Raw genomic sequence first — 22690 nt, 5'->3', positions numbered from 1 at the left:
AGGAAATGCCCAGGTAAGTATAAGAAAAACTAAACTGAAGAAGAAAAACTCCTTGAGTAAGATGGCTTAAGATCCACCAAAAAAAAATTGTCAAATGATGGTAAATTATCTTAAAGGACCAACATTTAAACCATTTCCATGTATGTCTAACAAAATACCTACAGATAGCTTATAATTAGCTAGAAGTGTATCTCAAAAAAAAATGTACCACATTAGCTACAACTCTAAGAAAGATACAAAGGATCTCAACCTGGAAATCAGAAGCAACAGATTTGCTAATACACTCCCATCACAGTTATGTATGCTCTGAGTGGCTACAACTTATGATAGGAAGCTCTAGAACATAGATTTTAGAAGGAACTATTTTCTAAATAAAATATCAAAAATTAGTATTAAAAGGTCTATTTACAGCACCAATAAATCGCTGTGTATGAGAAGCTACCTAAGGTACTGAAATGATAAAGGTCAAATTTTTTAATATAATTTCAAAAAATACCGTGTTCCAGGAACCAAGTCAGAGCCTACATATTAAATAACCACCAAGAATGCCTTTTAAAAAGAATCACACCATCCTTGAATGATTTAGAAAAACTCTGTGAGTGGTAAAATAATGTGGTTAGAATCAAGGCAGCATTATAACAAATTAAAAACACTAATAGTGTATTAACCAAAATGTATAATGCAAAAAATTATATTTAGATGTACATTCAATATATGCCTAGAAAAAAACTACTACAGATACAAGGAAATTTTATAATAAATATGTGTCAACATGTACATACCCCATAGTTTATCTGCCCACACAACCATATGCTACTTACAGCATACACCCAACACACATGCATAAACCACTCAGTTCTAGCCAAAAGAATGCTACCGCTTGGACAAATGCTAGGGTTGGTCTTTTCTACATGATAGGTAATTACAACCTCTTATAAAAAGATGTAAAACCTCTTATGCCACCCAGGAATCAACTAGTAAACTTTGGGGATTTGTCCAGTTCCTTTAAAGATTTACAGGCTGCAGGGAAATAAATCTTGGTGAATAACACAATGTTCTTTCTACTGAGTAAACACCAATTTCCCCAAGCATAACAGTATCTTAGAAATGAGAACCAAAACACAGGACATCAAAATGACTACTGTACAGATGAATCTCCACTACTATGTGGCAAAATATTCCTGAGGAAATAATCTTCTCATTTGAAAATAAAATTAATTAGTTGTACTTCATTTAAATTAAGATGAAACTGTAAACTGTGGACAGAATAAAATATTTGCAAATCATACATCCAACAAAGGACTTTAATCCAGAAACTGTGAAGAACTCTAAATTCAACAGTAATTGGCAAAAGACATGAGTAGACATGTCACCAAAGAAAATACAGGGACTTCTAACAACCGCATGAAAGATGTTCAACATCATTAGCTGTTAGGAATTGTGAAAGTAGTGGCACTACAGAAAACCGTAAGATAAAAATCTAATCTTAAAAACTGAACGATATTAACTAAGAAAGACTGCGACAAGGAGAAAGGAAAAGAACTTTCCAGAAGAGACTGAGGATCTAGGGGACTTTGCAGATGTCAGACAGTGACCCCCAGAGGGCCCAGTCAAACAGTTCCAGGAGCAGGATGAATGGTGGTGGGAGCAAGAGCATGACTACTAGAGATACTTGAAGTTCGACAAGTGAATGGTATATGGAGGAGAGTGGAGAATGAGAGGTGACCTTTGGGCTTATGGTGATTGAGGTAAAGAAGGATAAAAGACATGGGGAACTTAGTCACATGGACTCAGGATAGCGTTGGCCACACTCGTAGTGTGAGAGGAACGAGGGAGATGGTAACGTGGGAAGACATCAAGAATTTTGGAGCCACTTCCTTCCTCCTCCCAGGGGTGAAGTGGAAGTCATGGGGCTTCCTGTTGACACCCGCTCATTTTAGCCACTTTATCTGTGAAAATTTCCAAAACAAAATTACATTTTACTTCATTTGTTCTCATGATAGTTCTGTGAGGTAGGGTGAAGATTATTATTTCCATTTGAAAAACTATAAAACCATGGTATAAGGTGAGATGATTAACTTGAGATCATACTACAATGGCCCTTTCAATGATATGAGTAAAACCAACAGCAGACGTTAGCCCTATATATGTCATCATTGTTCTAGTCAGAGAAATACACACACACACACACACACACAAACACACACAGTACTTCAAAAATACAGAACTGATTTAATACTATTAAGTTTAAAACATGAACAAATTAAGTACATCTTTATATTCAAAAAAATCTGTTGAGGCAAAATGTACACAGAGAAACGTATCTTTTCCTTTCATTTCTTCACTATAAACTTCTAATTCTCATTTCTGACCCGGTAAAGACTGCCATACTCAGTTTGTCTTGCTAGCATCTTTCTCCTCTCCACATAGGGCACTGAGAACAAAGAATTAGACCATTAATGATCCTTGGTTCATTCCTTCTCAATGATAAATGGTTGGACCTCTTCTTTATATTTTAATAATATAATAAATACCTATGAACACATCACCCAAGATTTTCCATTTACTTACACAGACTCATACAGCCTAAACCCAGTCACCAACCCACTACCAGGCAGCCACTTTCCTAAATTTTGTGCTTCTCACTCCTTTGCAAACACATACACACACAGAGTGGTATTTTTATTTTTCACAATTTAAAATTAGAGTTTTGATTATTTCACGTGTCCAGTTGTTGCTATTAACTATAAAGCTATATAAATTCACTTGGCCTCAAATTAGATTCTTTCTATATTTCACAAGTGAAAATAATGGAAATTCCAAAATGTTACCAAAGTAAACCCACATATGCCGAAAAACTGCAAGATGCAGTAACAGCAATAAGTGGGAAAATTTCAATGACAACTAGGTTAAAAAGTAGGTGCCATGAAGATACTTTAGATGATAACAACTGAGGCCCAGTCCTCTTGTTTTTAAGACTAAAAAAATCACAGGCAAAGAAAAAAAAAGATGCCGTTCTCTGAAAGGCAAGAATCATAGCAGTCCCTTGATGATAGTAAGAGGGGAGGGAAAGTTTAAGCCTTCTTTACCTATTCATGAGATCAAAAGAAATAAAGGAATCCCTTGGTGTTTTTATCATTTTCTTTTTCTACTACATCTAGCACCAGAGAGAACAAAAGCACAATTAAAGCTATAATACCTCTTTAACTTCTTCTATAATGCTTGCTTGCACCTTTTAAAGGATCTAACATTCAACTTCTCCAAAGATACATTAAATTTTACACTATCCTACAAACAAAATCCCATTCCAATTTATTTCTTTATTGACAAAATTCATACAAAACTTTTACTGTTCAAAGCAATCTTAAGGAAAATTATTCAAAACTTGGAATTAAAGCAAAATGTTGAACTTCTGCATCCAGCCATAATGGAGTTAACGGGGATTAGATTTACCCTCCTGCTGAAAAACTTAAGAAACAGATAAAATGTATGAAAAGACAGCTTACAGACACTGAAAATCAGGTAACACAGGACAGTGATCCTTGAGACAAGGGAAACAATTGATGTAAGCGCTATGAATGCCGTAATGTGCTACTCATTTATTTAAGTATTGTCAATGTCTGCTTTTGTACTATGACGGCACAGGTGAATAGTCATGACAGATGCTATATGGCCCACAAGCCTAAACTATTTCCTATCTAGCCCTTTAAGAACACGTTTACACACCCCTGCCTTAGAATAAAGGCCGTTCCAGGCATACAAAATATAAAAAAATAATAATTTAAATGTATCCCAGAACAAAGTCCAAAAATATTTAAAGGAATACAAAATGCCAGCCCTTAGCAACAATGTGTGGCATCCAAACATATTTCAAGGAAAATAAGCAAGGAAATATGACCCATAATAATGAGATAAATCAATCAACAGAATAGATTGACATTTAAACTACTATGAGAAGCATACTCCATTGATGTGAGAAGGCAAAGGAGAGTGGGAACATAAAAAGACATGGGAAGTCTCTCCATACACACACACAACTTCTAAAAATGGAAAATACAGTGTCTGAGATGAAAAATATACTGGATAAGTAATCAATATATCAGATACTGCAGAAGAAAAGATTAGGAAACATGAAAAGGCAGCAATAGAAACTATTGGAAACGCAATGGAGAAAAAAAGACTGAAAAAAAATGAACAGAGCATCAGTGAGTTGTAAACCAGCATCAAGTGGGCTAAAATACACATAGAAAAGGGGGGGGGGAATTGAATATGCAGAGAAAGACACTGTCAAGAGAATAAGACAAGCCAAGATTGGGAAAAAGATATTCCAGATATGTGCATACATGTATATATATATATATGTGTGTGTGTGTGTGTATGTGTATGTGTATGTGTGTGTGTGTGAGTGTGTATGTATCACACACACACACGGTATCTAAAATATACAAAGAACACTTAAAACTCAACAGTAAGAAAATAAACAAAAACAACTCTGACAGATACCTCACCAAAAAAATACACAGATAACAAATAAGCATATGAACAGATGCTCCACAACATATGTTATTAGGGAAAACAAAATAAAACAATGAGATACCACTACACAGCAAATACAATAGCTAAAATCTGAAATACTGACATCATCAAATGCTGGTGAGGATGAAGAGAAATAGGAACTCTCAGGGAATATATGTATTTTCTACTCAGTTTTTCTGTGAACCAAAAAATGCTCTAAAATTAAAAAATGTTTATGTGTGTATTCTATTTTTAAAAGTATCTGAACAAACTAGCAACCAAAATTTTCCATTAATCCATTATTTTTGAGAATCCACAACAGCTACACTCTTTTATACTCCCACCAGCAAAGCACATGGGTCCCAATTTTCCCACATCCTCACCCACACTTGTTATTTTCTGTTTTTCTGATACTAGCCGTCCAAATGGGTGTGAAGTGGTATCCCTGCATTTCCCTGATGATGAGGTGAAGCATCTCTTCATGTGCTTAGGGCCATTTGAACATCTTCTTTAGAGAAATATCTAGCCAAGTTCTTTGACCATTTTTAAACCAGTCTTCTGCTGCTGCTGTTGTTGAATGTTTCGAGATTTTTATATGATATGTGAAATGTATAATATCACTGGAAGGTAGGCTGTGATGGGTTAAAGATATATACTGTAAACCCTAAAGAACCACTAAAAACAAAACAAAGAGACAACAAAGGAGATAAAGTGGAATCATAAAAATAGTAAAAAAATAAGGCAGAAAATGTAGGGAAAAGCAACAGAAAACACACAGGAAAAATACAAAACAGTAAAATGGTAGATTTAAATCAATTCTCATTAACACACACATTAAATGTAAATGGTCTAGACACAAGTAAAAGTGAAAAATTGGATTAAAAAAACAAGACCCAATTATAGGCTGCATACAAGAAATGTATTTTACATATTAAGAAAATCAACAATTTGGGAGCTGCCGGTTGGCTCAGTTGGTTAGAGCGCAGAGCAGTGCTCATAACACCAAGGTCGCCGGTTTGATTCCCACATGGGCCAATGAGCTGTGCACTCCACAACTAGACTGAAAAACAACAACTTGACTTGAAGCTGATGGGTCCTGGAAAAACACACTGTTGCCCAATATTCCCCAAGTAAAAAAAAATTTTTTTTAAAGAAAATCAATGATTTAAAGTGAAAAGATGACAAAAGGTACATCACACCAAAACTAATCAAAAGAAAGCAAGAGTGTCTATATACACTCATTTAACAGGAAAGTAGGTTACAGAGCAAGAAATATTACCAGGGACAACAAATGAATCATTTCATGAGAGGACTTTACCATCCTAAGTGTTTTTGCTCCCAATTACAGAATGGTGAAAAACATAAAGCAAAAACTGATAAAATTACCAAAAAATGGAAGATTTGAACTCTATATATAACTGACAGAACACACAGAAAAACAACTCATAAGGATACAAAAGAATAGAACAAGACAAACTATATTCTGAGCCATAAAGCAAAACTCAAAACACTTAACAGGATTGGATGCATATAAACTATGTCTTCTGATGACAATAGCATTATACATTTTTTTAAAAAATTAATAACAAAGATATTGAGAAATTTTCTCAAAATTTAAAAACAAAATAACATCCTTTTAAATAACCCATGGGTCAAAGACAAAATCACAAGGTAACCTAAAAAATGTGTTGAAGTGAATTGAAATAGAACAATAAAAATCACAAACTATAAAAGAAACAAACTCAGGAACTTGGAAATAAAAAGTGAATTTAAAAATAAAGACTTCTGATTATTAAAAACATTGCATTTGAAAAGACTGAATGTACTCTCCATGGGAGGACGTTGACAATGGGGGAGGGTTTGCATATGTGGGGTGGAAGCATATAAAGGAAATCTCTGTACCTTCTGCTCAATTTTTCTGTGAACCTAAAGCTACTCTAAAAAGTGAAGTCTAAGGGTGGCCGGTTAGCTCAGTTGGTTAGAGCCATGGTGCTGATAACACCAAGGTGGCCGGTTCAATCCCCACATGGGCCACTGTGAGCTGTGCCATCCTTGGGGAAAAAAAAAAAACAGTATAAAAGTGAAATCTATTAAGAAAGGAAAAAAAACACACTACGACAAGTCACAGGAAGGGAAAAAAATTTTGTACATACTTTACATATATCAAAAAAAGGATCTGTATCTAGTATACAGAACTCTTACAACTCAATAATAAAATAACACTATCAAAAATGGGCATTAGATTTCAACATTTTATAAAAACAATAAAATGGCAATTAAGCACATAAAAGATAATCAATATCATTAGTCATTAGGGAAACTGGAACACTACTGGTGGGAATGAAAAACAGTATATCCACTTTGGAAAATAGTTTGGCTATTTCTTACAAAGTTAAGCCTGCACTTATTATTAGTGTTCTCACTTCTAAATAACTGACCCAAGAGAAATGAAAACATATCCACAAGCAACTATTCACAGCAGCTTTATGCATAAGAGACAAAACTGGAAACAATCTGAATGTCCACTCATTGGTGACTTAAGGAAAAACAAATTATAGCATATCCAGATAATGGAACACTCCTCAGAAATTTTAAAAAAGGAAGGAACTAAAACACACAAGAACATAGATGGTTCTCAAAAAGTATCACATGAAGTGAAAGAAGCCAAGTGCATATAAATGCTATTTTTACTCCATCTTTTCAAATTCTACAAAGGCAGAAACAATACTGACTTACATCATATTAGTGGTTGCTAGTACTCCAGGTGTGGGGAAGTAAGGATACAGGGAGACTTTCATTTTAAATAATGTAATTAAAATATAATTCATATAAATACATTTCACCAATTTAATGTGCACAACTCAATGGTTTTTAGTATATTTACATAGGTATGCAACTATCACCACAATTAATTTTAGAACATTTTCATCGCCCCAAAAGGAAATCCTGTTTTCATTAGCAGTCACTCCTCAACCTCAGAGTCGCCCAACTCTAGGCAGCCACTCACCTGCTTTCTGTCTCTGTGGATTTGCCTATATGGGTATTTCATATAAGTGGAATCCAAAGTTTGAGGCCTTTGGCATGTGGTTTCTTTTACTTAAAAATGTCTTCACGGTTCATCATGTTATAGCTTTTATCAGAATTTCATTGTTTATGGCCAAATACTATTCCATTGTATGGTTATACCACATTTTGTTTATCAGTTGATAGACACTTGGGTTGTTTCCATTTCTTGGCGTATTATGAATAACACTGCTGTAAATATTCATGGGCAAATTTCTGTGTAGACCTGTATTTGCATTTTTATCAGTTACACACCTAGGCGTGGAACTGATGGGTCATACTTGTATGGCCATATGTAACATTGTAAGGAACTGCCAAGCTGTTTTCCCGGGGCTGTTATATCTTACGTTCTCATAGCCGATGTGAGAGTTCCAATTAGCCCACATCCTCACCAACACTTGTTATTACCTCACTTTTGTATGCAGCCATTTTAGTGGATATGAAGTGGACAAGGGGACTTACTGCAGTGATAGACAGGCTTTCTGTTTTAATTGTGGTAGCAGTTACGTAACTATATCCATCTGGCGAAATTCATCAAATTGTATACTTAAAATTCATCTGTTTCATTGTATGTAAATTATTTCTCAATAAAGCCGAGTTGTTTCTAAAAACTTACTTAAAATAACTGTTACTTAGAAAATGAGTTTTCACTTTCACACCTAGGAATGTGTTATGATTAATGAACACAGATTTCCAAGACCACAACTTATCCAATTCACGAAGATACCTACATTCTTCTTTACAGTTCTACAGTCAAAAGCATTTAAGCCGTTCTGATGGTAATCAGCATCTCCATTACAAGTCTGTTTATTTGGGTCAGAATCATTAAGCTCACATGTAATTTAGTTGCTTCATGTTACACCTTTGTTTTTATCTGATTCGAGATATCTGTCACTAACCCTTTTGAAGTACTTTTAAGAGTTTATACCGAGTCCTATAAAAGGGAACCAACATTTCTTTTAAAGGGTTGATTTAATTTAGGGTGAACGTAACTTGAATAGACTACAGCTGTCTTTGTGACATTCCTTATCCTGACAGCTTAAAATTTAAAATGTAGTTATGTAGGATAATGGCTTTCCTACATATTGGTCCCCATATTGACTATTTTCATTGCTCTTCACCCTTAGACTAAACAACCAACGACTCCAAGTACAATGAAAACACTAGGGCAATTAAAGATATTTAAGACTTTCAAAATGGAAGAAAATATGGACAAACAGAGGTACTGTATACATATTTCAATGAATACACGACTGTTTGATTTCTGCAGAGACATAGCCTAGAAACTCCTGGATTTGGTATACGTGTTACGCTGTAATATTGGAAAAATCATATACTGAGAGACAGTGAGGCCTAAGTGATTAAGAGGCAAACATTCAAGTTCAAATTCCAGCTCCACCACTTATCAACTATGTGTCTTTATGACAGTCACCTTAACCTCCTTGAGCTTTAAGTATCCTCACCTGCAAAATAGGGTAATGGTACTCACCTTGCAGAATAGTGGTAAAGTGGTGATAATACATATAATCAACCTAGAATTCATGGGGAAAATATCAAGCATTTATTATTCACTTGATTTATAAATTTACTTCCTCTCTTTTCTATTCAGTATTCTTCCCTCTCACTATAGTCCTCATAGGAAAAGTCCCTAATTACAGGGCTCAAGTAGGTATAAACTGAGAATACTCTTAGATCAATTTCTCAAATTCAACCCCCTGGCATCACAAAAACTCAAAAAGCAGCACTTCTAAAACTCTCTCCCTTAGAAACACTATTTCTCTGACCAAAAACATTAGAGAAATTTAAGATGAACAGAATATACATTCCCCAGTTATAATTTACCTATGTCACAGGCTCACAAAATTTTGTAAAAACCTAAATTATCCCAAGCAGTAAAAGCCCCAGTGATAAAGACTAGGTGTTATGTAAAAAAAATACACAAGGCAAACTGAGAAGTAATTAGAGCAGAAAACATTAGGGAAGCCCTAAATATCATAGTTTGGCCATTTAAAATGTCAATAAGGCTGTTTTTCTCTTTGCAAAATACTGGTGATGAGCGTGAGCAAATGTCAGTTGGCCTACTTTTGGAAGGTTGCTAGTTTTGGCTGAACTCTCTCTCTCTCTCTCTCTCTCTCCTCTCTCTCTCCTCTCTCTCTCTCTCTCTCTCTCTCTCTCTCTGTGTGTGTATGTGTGTGTGTGTAGGATTTACTTGTTCAACCATAATTTAAAATTTTACAGGACACAAAATTTACAGCGAACCCTTCTGGAGAAGTTAATCAGAATTTCTGAGTTCATACAGCTGAACAAATCAAACAGCTCTTCATTGAACATGATAAAAACCATATTTAAGTTGTTTGAAAAGGATGAAACAGGTAGTTGTGCCTTAAGACAAATAATGAAAACTCGACACCTATTTGAAAATTTACATAAAATTTACATAAGCAAATGAGAAAAAGTTTAACTAACAACTCTGACGTTGTTCTACTCATGTTTGTTTCTAGAAAAATAACTCCAGCCATTCGTATCATTGAAAAACAGCAATGATGAATATATTTGACCACATGGGTGGGCTGTTTACAATATTACAAACTTCAGAAAATACTTGGCATTTATACTCTAGTAGGAAAATACTTGGTTGGATCTTAAGATTTTTTTAAACCTTTTAATATTTTGAGACTGCGAATTCCTTGCATAGCAGAATGAAAAATAATCGTACCTTTTCAGCAGTAAGTCAAACTAAATAATCTAGAACAAGGGAAGTTGGCTATCCAATGTTTTGGATGAGTACCAGAAATCTGGCTCATAAACACCTGAGGATACTATATCTCCAAAGAGTCCATCTATTCTCAGAATAAAGTTCCTAGCTTATAAGAATTTATTCCTAAATATTCTTATATGGAGAAAGTTCAGGTACTCAGTACACTACACTCCTAAAGATAACGAATAGGGTTGAATCTGTATTTCTAAAAAATCTGGTTCAGGTTCAAGGCCAAAGTAATCATCCTTCTCCATAAGCAATAAGTAAACAGCATGAGCACATGCCTAATATAATTCCTAATAGAATTATAAGCTCTATTAGAGTCAAAAACAGTGTTATCCATCTGGTCACTGACAAAGGATGAACAAAAGTAAAATTCTTGTTTCTCTTTTGTAACATACTGAATAAATTCATTTTGGCGCACCACTCATATTCCACATATTATTCAAGGCATTGCATAGAATGCGCTGATCCTGTGACTCCAAAAACACACTATAGTAGGGGAGGACGATACAATGGAATGATACATAATTTTTAGCCATGCTGAAAGAAATTTGTAAGTTTTGAAATGAAAACAGGTTCACAATATAAAGTTATGAAAAAACCTACATATGTGCAAGCACCTGTGCATACACGACTTAATGCATGTAATACATATAAAGAACTTAAATGAGGCCCTGGCCATACTACTACAATTTAATTTCATGCAAGTGTCAAAGATGAAGGGGAAAAAATCTGGAAATGTATACCCTAAGCTGTTAACATACGCTCAGTATCTGGGGGAATGAAGAAAAGAAGGAAAAAAGGTAACCTGGGTTTCTCTCCAATAGCAAAGCATCATGTGAATTTTCACTTTCTGCATTTCAGCATTTCTTGAGTTTTTATAATAAATATTTTAACTGGTTAGATTTATATGGTCTTTATTTTAAGAAATTAAAAACATATTAAAGTGAAAGTTTCCTCTGATGCCACTTCTTGGAAATAATCATTATTAGCACAAAGTCTATAACCATATAAAAATTTTGAATTGTATATTAAAATACACATATTGATACCTTTTATTTCCCAGGTGATGTTTGACATACTAAAAACTACAATGGCTACTGAGAGTACTGAGTAAGAATTTACTTTACTTATAACAAAGTACTAGAAAGATTTGAAAGATAGTAACAATTTTTATCTGATAAAAGAATATCAATTGATTGGTCATAGCTTTCTGAAACATTGTATTGAAATTCTAAAGCAGGTCTAGGTTCATTAAGAAAGTAATCAATTATTGACAGTGACCATGAAGAAGTAGGGAAGCACGAACTATGTTGATGATATGAGTAAATGCCAATGGTCATCTTTGTGGGATAAGAGGACATACAAATCCTTTGGTGTTTTTAATTTTAGGGGACAGAGTTTCCACAGAAACACCTACAGAAACAGAACTTGCTTCTCTTCTAGGTCACAATGTTCAAAAGATTATATCCCACAGCAATGTTCAACAAATATTTATTAACACCTTGTATCAAGTACTCTGTGAGACACTAAAGATACGAAAACAGCCTACAAGTCTAGCAAGTAAGAAGCAAATGAGCACTGAAATTTAAAAAACAAAGTAAGCCCTATGGGAGCACATACTTCTGACATTGGATAAGGAACAAGAAGTGTTGGAAGGACATGAGTATTCTAGAAAACAAAATAAGCAAATGAAAAGGCCTGCAAAAAAGATGGATGATTAGAGGAAATGAAAGTAATCCGGTACAGCTTGAGGAGTGTTGTTGAGGTAAGGAAGGGGGGAAAGGGGACAATGGTTAAGGATGGCAGAAAATGATCCTGGAAAAAATACAGTGAGGGGATCTTCACAAAACATCTAAGATTAAGTATAGCTGAAAATGAAAATGATGCTAGAAAAATACACCATGAGATCTTCACAAAACATCCAAAGAACCTGGTATGCAGCAACTCTGCTAAACCCACTTATTAATTTTAACAATTTGTAGGTTCCTTTGTATTTTCTACAAACACAATCAAGTCCTCTATGAATAAAGACAATTTTACATCTTTCTTTCTAAAATTTACACCTTTTATTTATTTTTCTTGCCTTACTGTAATAGCTAGGACCTGCATTCAATGTTAAAGAGAAGTTGTGATACAAGCCATCCCAAACTCATCAGTAAAGTATTTAATATATCACTATTGATTATGATGTTGACTGTAGATTTTTTAATAGATTATCTTTATCATACTAATGATGTTTCTTTCTATGCCTAATTTGCTGAAAGGTTTTTTTAATCAGACATGGCTATTAAATTTTGACAAAGGTTTTTTCCACTTCTATTGAGATGATCATATGGGTTTTCTTCTTCATTCTACTGATATGGTAAATTACACTGATTTTCAAAAGTTAACCAGCCTTGGAGTCCTGGAATATCCTTTACTTGGTCCTGATGTATAATTCTTTTTATATATGACTGGATTCTAGTTGGTAATACCTATATGCAAATTACAGAAAGAAAGAAAAGAAGAAACGAAAGAAAGAAAGAAAGAGAGGGAAAGAAAGAAAAGAAAGAAAAGGCGGGAGGGAGGAAGGGAGAGGGGAGAAAGAAGGAAGGGAGGAAAGGAGGGAGGGAGGAAAGAAAGAAGTACAGGAGGGAGGGATAGGGAGGAGGAGGGAAGGAGGCATTGGGATTCAGAAGGTTAGGATAAAAACATGATAGCAGAAAAGAATGATTCAATATTAGAGTTAATAATCCACATTGAGACAGTCTCCCCAAAAGACCAGAAAATTATTGTTTTAATTAATCATTCTAGGGGGTGTAACAGCCAAATAATACAAGTACCAGAAAGACAGAACAAAAAAAAAACTTAGGAGAAAAAAAATCATCAAAAAAAAAAAAAACAATTTTAGAAATTTTCTAAAAATTATGTACACGTGTCCGTAATGAAGGGGCCCAGGACTATGCAAGAACCAAGAAACAAAACTGCGAAGTTTCAGAACACTGGGACGAAAGCCAACATTCTACTAGGTCCCAGAGAGAAAAACAAGCCATATACAAAGAAAAAGGTATCAAAATGGCTTCAGACTCTTCAACCATAAGACTAGAACAATGCCTTCAAAATTCTGAAGTAACATTATTTACAAACAAGTATTTGTACCCAGCCAAATTATCAATCAAGAATTAAGGAAGAATAAAGACATCTTCAGACAAACAAGATCTACCACACATCCTTTTCCAGGAAGCTTCTTAAGAATGTATACCATCAAAATGAGCACACAAAACAAAATGGGAAAAAGAGAGGAATGGCTTACTTTTTGTCCCATTAGAAATTTTATGTGATCAGTTGCATATATAACTTTGATGAAAACAAATCTAAATGATTAATCAAATACAATAAAAGAGACACATAATTTTTGCAAGTCATAACAGAACATTTAGCTATGTGAAATTATATTTTGAATCTAATATTTTTTAAAGTAAGTATATTACAGTAGTGAGGGAAACTTTTTTTTTAATTAGACAAAGTAAATTAGACAGACTCACATTCTACTAGTGACATTAACTTTTATAGCTTTATCTAGTCTCTCATGAAGTATTTCTGCCCAAAGTAAAAGTTGAGAAAAGTTGAGCATTAATAACTGGCATAAACAAAAGAGCTTCATAAATGACATGAAAGGAGAAAAATCTGCCTCTGTGAATTACATACAAAAGAAACAAAGACGTAGCAGAGTCCTTTAGAGTTCTTCTTGATTCCAACCATCCAAAGAAAAAGCTGGCTATTCTAAAAGCTTTCCAGAAAATAACGTTCTACAATCTTCTTTGTCAAAAGATTTCAACAAAACAAAACTAGAGCAGAAACTGGAGCAAGAGAGAGTGCAAGCAAGAGACAGAGACAAAGCTGAAATATGAATATGCCATATAGTTTAATAACAAGGAGAAAACTCTCCACATGATTTCAAGATATTTTTGCCTTAGTATCTCCACCCTTCCCATTCCAAGTAAGCAGATTTCATCACTACATCAACCTCTAATGTTATTTATGCACATGGTAAGTGCAAAATGCACATGGATAATAAGGGCTAATAAATATCACTATCACCAATCTAGAGAATTAACTGCTAACAAGAAGTACCGTACGGGAGATTTCCCAACTGCTGGATAAACTGTAAAGTAGAATTAAAACATTTTAATATCTTCTTTTTAAAAAGATTTTTAAGTATGCAAATAATATTAATATGATTTTCTTTTTTAGTGCACTTGCAAAAACAGTGAGTGTACACGGATAAGTTAATGAGAAAATACAACCTTCAGAAAACTCAGATCATTAAAGAGTCAGGAGTTATTTAGGCATCCAAATAGCAGGTTTAATTTTAAACACGTAATTGTTGCTGTTTTTTTTAATAAAAATAAAACACATGATATTGAAATACAACATTAAGAAGTATTCATTATTAAAGCAGCGATCCAAGGTCAAAAGCCAGAAACTGTACTTCTGACATAACTGGAAACGCAGACGGCAGACTCATCTACAATCAAGATAATGGTGAAAACCAAGCTTTCCAAGGTAGTAATTATAACTGAGAAGAAGCGCAAAAGACACAAGAACAACAGAGACGTGGGGAATACCCACAGAAGAAAGCTAAACCAGAAACATAACAAAAGCGGCACAGTCAGCAAGGAAGGGATCTGGGAAGAGCGATGCCATGAAAACCAAGAGAGAAGAGGGCTTCAAGAAAGAGCCAGCCAAGTCAGAGGCTAAATCAAGATCAAAGAGGATGAAGATAAATCAAAACCACAACAGAAAGTGAATGGCCATATTGAAATGGTTAAGATTACCTATTTCCATCTCAACTGACAGAACTAAGAGTTTATCTTGCAGGGGGGAACCAGGCTGGGAATGGACACTTGGAGGAGAACAGACTTTAGTTATCATTCTTGCTGTCTGTAGTCCAAGACCAATAAAAGAGAAACTTTCTGAATGATTTGTTTCTTATTAAGGGCTACACTCACCAAACTGTGGAGCAGGCAAGATTCGAGCCGCTCGAATTGGGCCATGTCGAACAGAAAAGAGCTCCTGTGCTTCCCCACTGATCTGCATGAGAAGACAGAAAAGGTTTCGGGAAATGAAAACACAAGTCAGAACATTGTTATACAAAAACAAGACCTCCTAAATGTTATCATAATTTATTGTCTCTGATGTAGTATACGTGTATACACACACACACACACACACACACACACACACACTCTCACTCACTAATATACATTTATGGTTGATCATACACATTAAGTATATCTTAAGTTATCATAAATACTTATAGAAAATTATAACAGCATGCACTTGATATAAATAGAAAAATAAATGGTCTGTTCTAGAAGTCTATAATTTAATCTTTAATAAATTACTATGCTGCTTGGTTCCTGCATGACTGCCTTCCATTTTAAAGCAAAGTAACTATGATTTCCATCAGTATTCAGTTTTCCATGTAAGAAAAAGATCAATATTCTTAGTATTTTGAAAATGTTGTAGTAACTTTCACAAATATGTTATAAATGACAGAAAGCAAAACACATTAGAAAGAACACTGAAATGAAATGTGAATTGAGCTAGGTACCAGTTATGGTTCTATAATAACTAGCTGTTAACCACCTTGAGTAAATTATTTAACCTCTATAAACCTATATTCTTTTTTTCTTTTTCAAATACATTTTTAATAAAAATCGTATATATTTAAGGTGTACAATGGGATGGTTTGATATATATATACATAGTGAAATGATTACTGCAATCATCCCCTGAGTTAACTTTTCTGTGTGATGAGAACACCTGAAATCTACTCTCTTAGCATTTTTTCAATATTCAGTACAGTACTATTAACTATCGTCATCACGCCTGAATATTAGATTTCTAGACTTCTTCATACTACATGATACAAGTTTGTAGCCTTTGTCCAACATCTCCCCATTTCTCACACCTCCCCTAAGCCTCTTCTTTTGCATTCATAAACTGAGATGGGAAAGGTGCCAAACAACCTCAAAGATACTTTTAATTTCAATATTCCATGAATAAAAAAGTAATATGTAAGCATCTTTAAATGGCATCATTTTATTATACACATAGATCAAACACTGTATGAATGTCCATTCATTTTAAGTCACATCAGATTTATTCCTCAAATATAAAGAGTACAGTAGTCTATGAAGCCAAAGGTGAGAGGGTATGCTAATATATGTGTGAAACGTGAAAGCGACTGTTTTTCAGAATTAGTGGTTCAAAAGTTTGCTGCTAATTGAAGTGCTCAACATAATGAAATTAGAATTAGTTAAGAAAGCTTTCCAGGCTACTTTAAGTGGTAATGTAGTTCCCAATATATTTTCATAACTGTCAAGTGTTTGATGAAATATGTAATACCACATAGGGAAAAATGGCAAACACTATACAACTAGTTCTAAATACCCAAGAACTTACAATAGATGTAATAATGATAAACATTCAATAGAGGAAACATGCTGATGGTATTTTTTTTTAAATAGGCCTGCCAAACTAGCCGTTTAAAATATCAACAGTGCATACATTATAAAAGGCTTATAAATCTTCCAATATTAAATTATAAATCTGTAGAGCTGCCTTTTAGATCAACTACTTTTTCAGATCTCCATCTTCTCCTCTACCAGAATTTAAAGCTGCAAACTATAAATATTTTTGTTTCTTATAAATGTTAAATTATGATAATGCCTACAGAGCCATCATATTCATTTTGCTTATAAAAATTATTACAACTTATTTATTGCTGCAATGGCAAATCCCTCTATAGCACTGGGATGCAGAAGAGAAGAATGCTAGCCTCTTCGCACTAACTATGCAACAATAGCACCACCTATCACCAATTAAACATACAAAGGCTAGAAGCTCAATATAGCTCACTATAAGAATTTTCCTCTCTACAAATTCCTTTACAAACATTAAAACTACTGCCATTATATACTGAAGCTCGTAAGTCTACATTATAAAATAAAATTTAAATCCAGAAAAAGCCTTAAAAAAGTCATTTTGTTCAACCTCCCACACAAAGCAGTAATCACACATTCTCTGAAACCTGAAAAATCACCATCTCTGATTTTAAGCACACTTTCACTGAAGCACTAATGTAATCCAGTCATATTACAGATGCATTATTGGCTCTCTCCAAAGCTGCCAGGTCATATACTTGTTGAAAATAAATTGTCTGTTGGGCAATGGATAACTAATATTCTTCTAAACATATACTATTTTTATTAACAAGGAAGTAAAAAAATTATAAAACAATACTGTAGAACTTGCATTGAAATTATAATTCAGAGTAATAAAAACACTTCTCACTATAACATATAAGGTTTTGACCTATAACAAATCATAGTAGTCTAACACGAAGCCACTGCCCTGCACCGTTTTCCCGAAAATAAGACCTAGCCACACCATCAGCTCTAATGTCTTTTGGAGAAAAATTAATATAAGACCAGTCTTATTTTAATACAATATATATAAGACCTGGTCTTATATAAGACCCAGAATATAAAATAATATAATATAATATAATATAATACCAGGTCTTATATTAATTTTTGCTCCAAAAGATGCATTAGAGCTGATGGTCCGGCTAGGTCTTATTTTCGGGGAAACACGGTACTATTATTTCCATATGCTACAGGTCTAGCACTTAACATTTGGTTCTATTAAATAAAGCCTTAAAGTTTAATCATATTTAACAGAGCTGCTGTGCTAAATTATACTATATAATAAAGAATAAAACAAATCTGCCTTGGCATACTCACAATGCAATAAACGTGTTATCACTGGATTAATACACAAGAGCTTACTTTGATATAGGAAAACATTTTGAAATCTGAACACACAATGATTTTCAGAGTAACGGCTTTCAAAACAAACCGAAATGCCCTCTTCTATTCTAAGCTTCTACTCTAAATCCCTCTTTAAATGTACAGCAACAAGTAGGAAAAAAACATTAGGACGGATTATAAAATGCATCCTCACATTCATTACTTATCCTTCATTACCTCTAAGTTAAGGTCCTAGAAGCTTTGTTTAATATAACATAAGGGAAGGAAGGGGGGTAAGAAACATTTACAGTCACTATTTATAGATATTTGTGAATATGTTAAAATCAAGATTGTTACAAGCCTAATTCTAAAGTATCCTAAGTGAGTCACAAATGTCAAACTTCCCAGAGGACAGAACTCTCCAATCAGTATGTGCAAATTCTACATTGAAATACTATTTCAGAACAGAGACAGTGCTAACAAAGTGTGTATACAGATAAGATGTGCACGTTTTAAAAAGGACACAGAGAGGATGGATCCGTCCTTACAGGCTCTGTTTTAGCTGCTATTTTCAACTGCCTCTAATAATTTTACACAGTATGTTCACTGGTAATTCTGCTCTCAAATAAATGAGTGTCAAAACTGATTAACTTTTTTAAAAGGCTTTCAAAGTGATTTTTAGGTTTCTTAAAAAGAGTTCACTGAAAATGGCAAAGAATGTCAGAGATGAGGATTTTATAGATCCTGAATGGAATTACCAGGAGCTGTAAAATCACTTTTAAACCAACAATAACAATAAATACAAGGGTAGAACTACAAGGAAGGAGTGTACCAAGCAATGTTCCACCTTCCTGGCAACTGCAGTTACTTGGGGAGAGGAGGAAACCTCTCCAATAGCTCCTCGTGGGTCTCGGCCTTTGTTCTTACTGGCATTTTAATTTCTGATGACAGACTTTTGTTGTTTGGAGCATAAACCGGACGTACCAGTTTGGAGGCACAATAAGGAGAACAAAGAATGATTTGTTCACACTGTAGGAAAAAAATCTTTTCCAACCATAGAAAATAGCTTTCGCATGGTGAAAATATGCAAATTACATACCAAACCAAAAAAGATGGGGGGAAAAGTACAAGTTTAGAATCTCACAACTCAATCGAAGGCAAAAGGAAATTTTAACAGCCGAGACAATGATACATACAAAGAAAGGCTATAAAAGTTGTGGGAGAGCTTTGTAAGTGCTTTTAAACGATTCTAAAAACAAATGAAGGTCATCTAGCTCTCAGAACCAAACTTGTTTCTGAAACCCTGATGACTTTTCAGACATACCTGACTTCACAACAGAAAATTCAATTAAATACCAAGGACAATAATAATGTTTTACAGTGACACAGAATTAGGACAAGAGTACATATTTACACCCCCAACTACCCTTTTAGACAATGGGCAAATGGAAAATTGTGATCTGCAATTGATTATTTTTAGCAAACTTTACTGAAAGTTAACATAGAACTAATACATGAATCATATGTACATGTACAGCTTAGTAAATTTTCGATGTTAATACACCTCTGTTACTAGCACAGACATCTAGAAACAGAACACTATGGACACTCAGAATGTCCCTCCACGCCCCTTCCCAGTCACAAACCCAACTCAAAAATAACCGTAACCACTATCCTGAACTTCTAATACTTTATATAAGTTTTACTTGTTGAAGTTTATTTAAATGGAATCACATAGTATACTCAGTAGTCCCCCCTTAGCCATGGGATGGATATATACATATATATATATATATATATATATATATATATATATATACACACACACACACATATAATGTTTTTTCCTATAATAAGCCATATATACGGTTTTTCCTATAATACACACCTATGATAACGTTTCATATATAAAGTAGGTACAGTAAGAGATTAACAACAATAATAAAATAGAACAACTATAACAATATACTATAATACAATTTTTGTGAATGTGGTCTCTCTCTCTCTCTCTCTCTCTCTCTCTCTCTCTGATAACGGAGCCAGCTACTGAGTGATTTAACAGATAGGTCGAGTATATACAGCATGAATATGTTGGACTAAGGGATGAGTCACGTCCTGGGCGGGATGGCACAGGACAGTGCAAGATTTCATCACACTACTCAGAATGGTGCACAAGTTAACACTTACGAATTACTTCTGGATCTTTCCATTCAATATTTTCAGACTACAGTTGACCAAAGCTAACTAAAACCGCAGAAAGCGAAACTGCAGATAAGAGGGGACTACTGTACTCTTCTGTGAATGGCTTATTTCCCACATTACATACTTATGAAATTCATTAGGTTGTTGCATCTGATTGTAGTTTTTTTTATTTCTGTTCCTACAGAGATTTCCATTATATGAAAATACTGCAATTTATCCATTCTAGTGTTAATGGGCATCTAGGTTGTTTCTAGTTTTCAGCTATTAAGATGTCAGGGAAAATTGTGAAAAACTTTCAAATGGGGAAAAAACTACTACTGTGTGTTCTTTCAATGGATTACCAAGCTTGTTTAGTGGACCCTTTGGAGTTATTTTATTCAATAGGGACCTTTAGTTATTTTACAACACTGTAAGTTACAGAAAACTAATAATAATACATTGAGTCTTGTCCAAAGAAACTCAAATAAATTTTGTCTGGTACAAACACCACTGAATTCCACTCTGTAAAAATATAATTCCAAGCAGCACACTTGAGTCCCAATAGCACATTAACCAGGTTTGCATCTCTTAAGTTCCTATCCGCATTCCTAATTGCCTGGATCTGTTTTTCAGATTCTCCTTTGAACCAGCTGTAACAATGTCCCAAATATCTCATTAATTAATGAGTTAAATAAAATGTATGACACATATGTGTTTTATAGCTATATAAGTGTCATGATTTTACCATTTTAAAATAGCATTGTAAAGAATATTCCTGCACATGTCGTTTAGTGAACATATTTCTTTTGGATACATACTAGTGGCATTGCTTCTATATTAGAAATATGTGCAGATTTTGTAGATTTTAACAAAATACTTTTCCATAGTGATTGTACCAGTGTACATTTCTACCAGCAATGTAAGAGAGTTCTGCCTGATCCACAGCCAACAGCTGGTGTCATCCATTCTGGTGAGTGTTCAGTGGGATTCGCACCGTAGTTTTAATTAATTTTCTTCATGACTAAGGAGGCTGCTTGACGACCTTTTCACATGCTGATTGGAATCTAGTTATACTACTTCATGAATAACTGTTAAAGTCTCTCGCCCAATACAGTTGCCTGATTCTAAGAAATTATGGCATTAAATTTATTATGCACAGTGAACAAAATGCATAAATCAGTCTGCTCTGGAAAAGCAACACTGCCTCAAAGTAAATATATAAACAGTCTTTATTATACTAGGCCTCCATCACAGCAAAGGATGTAAGATGTTTGCCCTAAAGGACCCTTGATTTCCAAATGTGTGTATGATAAACACTACAGAATATGAATGAGATTCAAGAACTCATGTCAGGAGTTCAGGAAAAAGGTAGAGCTTTTTGTACCTAATCAAATTCATATTTGAATTCAAAATCTAGTCATGAGGAATGATTCTGCCCAACTAAGGTACAATGGTTGTGTTATACCAAAATGGTAACCCTTGAAATGAAAAAATATTGATTTGTAAAAATTCACACAAACATTCAAAGCAATTTTCAGTCCCTACTAAAGACAGAAAACATACAAAAATCATTTTACATTTGAACACAAGCAGTTCAAACACAAAGGATAATGACTAGTAGTTCTTTTTCTTGATAGATACTTTAACAAGTTTTAATCTTTTTTAAAAAATTTAAAAGAGGTGTTGATTTACCTATTTTTAAAATGGCCACATCATATGTAGCAAATCATTTCTGGCCTGGAAATATGAATTGAAACACTAAGCCAGCAGACATGAAAGACAATAGAAAAAGAATTCCTCATATTTATCTCAAGCACATCCTTTCAGTCAAAAATATTTTTCAGGGGGCCGGCCCAGTGGCTCAGGCGGTTAGAGCTCCATGCTCCTAACTCCAAAGGCTGCTGGTTCGATTCCCACATGGGCCAGTGGGCTCTCAACCACAAGGTTGCCGGTTCAATTCCTCGAGTCCCGCAAGGGATGGTGGGCTCCGCCCCCTGCAACTAAGATTGAACAGGGCACCTTGAGCTGACCTGCCACTGAGCTCCCAAATGGCTCAGTTGGTTGGAGTAGGTCTTCTCAACCACAAGGTTGCCGGTTCAACTCCCACAAGGGATGGTGGGCTGTGCCCCCTGCAACTAGCAACGGCAACAGGACCTGGACCTGGAGCTGAGCTGAGCCCGACACAACTAAGACTGAAAGGACAACAACTTGAAGCTGAACAGCACCCTCCACAACTAAGATTGAAAGGACAACAACTTGACTTGGAAAAATTTACTGGAAGTACACAGTGTTCCCCAATAAAGTCCTGTTCCCCTTCCCCAATAAAATCTTTAATAAATAAATATATATATATATATATATATATATA

The 22690-nt window shown here is 34.4% G+C and overlaps 1 protein-coding gene across 12 annotated transcripts in view; it reads right to left on the bottom strand.

The window, feature by feature from the left end:
- BCAS3 (BCAS3 microtubule associated cell migration factor) overlaps positions 1 to 22690 on the bottom strand; it is a 514510-nt gene that overhangs the window by 449902 nt on the left and 41918 nt on the right. For all 12 annotated transcript variants that reach the window (XM_033091257.1, XM_033091254.1, XM_033091253.1 and 9 more), the window contains exon 6: positions 15334 to 15415. In XM_033091257.1, the coding sequence (XP_032947148.1) occupies positions 15334 to 15415 (82 nt within the window). The remainder of the gene's footprint in view (positions 1 to 15333; positions 15416 to 22690) is intronic.

This window comes from Rhinolophus ferrumequinum, chromosome 21 (assembly GCF_004115265.2).
Source record: "Rhinolophus ferrumequinum isolate MPI-CBG mRhiFer1 chromosome 21, mRhiFer1_v1.p, whole genome shotgun sequence".
NCBI classification, from domain to species: domain Eukaryota; kingdom Metazoa; phylum Chordata; class Mammalia; order Chiroptera; family Rhinolophidae; genus Rhinolophus; species Rhinolophus ferrumequinum.
This window is presented reverse-complemented; position numbering and strand designations above follow the sequence as displayed.